The following is a 1,640-nucleotide window of genomic DNA, read 5'->3' as shown; positions in this document are numbered from 1 at the left end:
ATATATATATATATATAGTCACATATTTAATGGTCTAACACTATATTTAAGTAACCCCTTATTTCCTTAGTGACTTAACCTTGAGGAAGGATGCTAATCATTCCAAAAAGATATTCCAGTCCAGAACAAAGACAAACCTTAGGGTCTACAACATTCACATAGACATCTTGGTAAGGTCTCAGCCGGAACACTTGAGTCACAGTCTGGTCCACACTGATAGTTTCTGAAACAGAAAAGAAATCTGGCTCAGGTAACATATTTTGAAAAAGTTAGTATATACATCCTAATCTATAAATATTCAGACTTTCAACAAGCAACACAATTGATCATTTGCCAAGGGCAAGACACGTTCTCTGCCTTCCAGGACCTTAAGCCTAAGCAATTAAAAAAAAAGAGAAAGAGAGAGAGAGGTGGCCAGGTGCAGTGGCTCATGCCTGTAATCTTGGCAGAAAAAAAATAGAAAAATTAGCTGGGCATGTTGGTGCACACCTGTTGTCCCAGCTACTCGGGAGGCTGAGGCAGGAGGATCACTTGAGCCCAGGAGTTTGAGGTTGTAGTGAGCTATGATGATGTCACTGCACTCCGGTCTGAGTGACAGAGTGAGACCCTGTCTCAAAAAAGAAAAAAAAAAAAAGAGAGTGAAAGGGAAGAGGAGAGAGGGGAAAGGGGAAAAGAGAGGAAAAAGAAAGAATTTAAGAAGCAACATAGAAAAGTTCAAAGACCTAAAAAAATCCAGAAGAGGAAAGAGATCCTTTTTTGTTTAGAATGAAGGTATCAGTGGTAATTAAGGAAGAAATAAACTTTTCAACGAGCCCTGCAGTCTGGTAAGTAAAAAACACACAGGTGGCAGGAGATGGGGTGAGGGTACGAAGACCACTCTTAGGATTAAGGTTTTATAGAATGTTTTCCCATCAAATTGAAATATTGAGTGGCTGAACATGAGTGGTTGACATCAAAGCCCTTTAGAGCAACCCAGAAGTTTTTTTGTTTTTTCTCTTACTACTTAAGGAACTATCTGTTTAAAGAATTTATTTTAAGGAAGAAAATAAATGTTAGGAATTATTTTATTCATTGTCAATTAACATTTTGGTTCCTTGAGTAACATGGCTTAACCATTACAGGAAAAAAGAAAGGATTTGGATCTAGAATGAGTAAATAGAATCACCACTCTGGCTCCACCTAGATTATAGTGTGGCTAAGACTAAATTTCCTCACTCATTTGAGTTGTTGGAAGGATAAAGATAGATTATAAAAAGCTCCCAGGACAGTGCCTTGCACACATGGTGTGCAATTATTATTTCTTCCCCTACCACCCAACTCACCCAGAGGAGGCACCTAACAAATATTTTGTGAAAAAAATATACTATTTAGGAAAACATGCTTTACCTACAATTACTACAGTTATGCATAAAGCTTTATATATTCAGATTAACTTTTCTCCTGACCCTAAATAAAGATTTCTTCAAGGCCGGGCGCGGTGGCTCACACCTGTAATCCTAGCTCTCTGGGAGGCCGAGGCGGGCGGATTGTTTGAGCTCAGGAGTTCGAAACCAGCCTGAGAAAGAGTGAGACCCCGTCTCTACTAAAAATAGAAAGAAATTAATTGGACAACTAAAAATATATAGAAAAAATTAGCCGGG

The 1,640-nt window shown here is 38.4% G+C and overlaps 1 protein-coding gene across 1 annotated transcript in view; it reads right to left on the bottom strand.

Annotated features, from left to right (window-relative positions):
- Positions 1–1,640, bottom strand: part of DEPDC5 (DEP domain containing 5) — a 131,059-nt gene that overhangs the window by 116,810 nt on the left and 12,609 nt on the right. Inside the window, exon 2 of the mRNA XM_012660414.1 lies at positions 138–223. Within this exon, the coding sequence (XP_012515868.1) occupies positions 138–223 (86 nt within the window). The remainder of the gene's footprint in view (positions 1–137; positions 224–1,640) is intronic.

The sequence above is a fragment of the Propithecus coquereli genome, unplaced genomic scaffold (genome assembly GCF_000956105.1).
Source record: "Propithecus coquereli isolate 6110/MARCELLA unplaced genomic scaffold, Pcoq_1.0 Scaffold665, whole genome shotgun sequence".
In the NCBI taxonomy this organism is placed as follows: domain Eukaryota; kingdom Metazoa; phylum Chordata; class Mammalia; order Primates; family Indriidae; genus Propithecus; species Propithecus coquereli.
The sequence above is the reverse complement of the archived record's forward strand: the minus strand, read 5'-3'. Positions and strand labels throughout refer to the sequence as shown.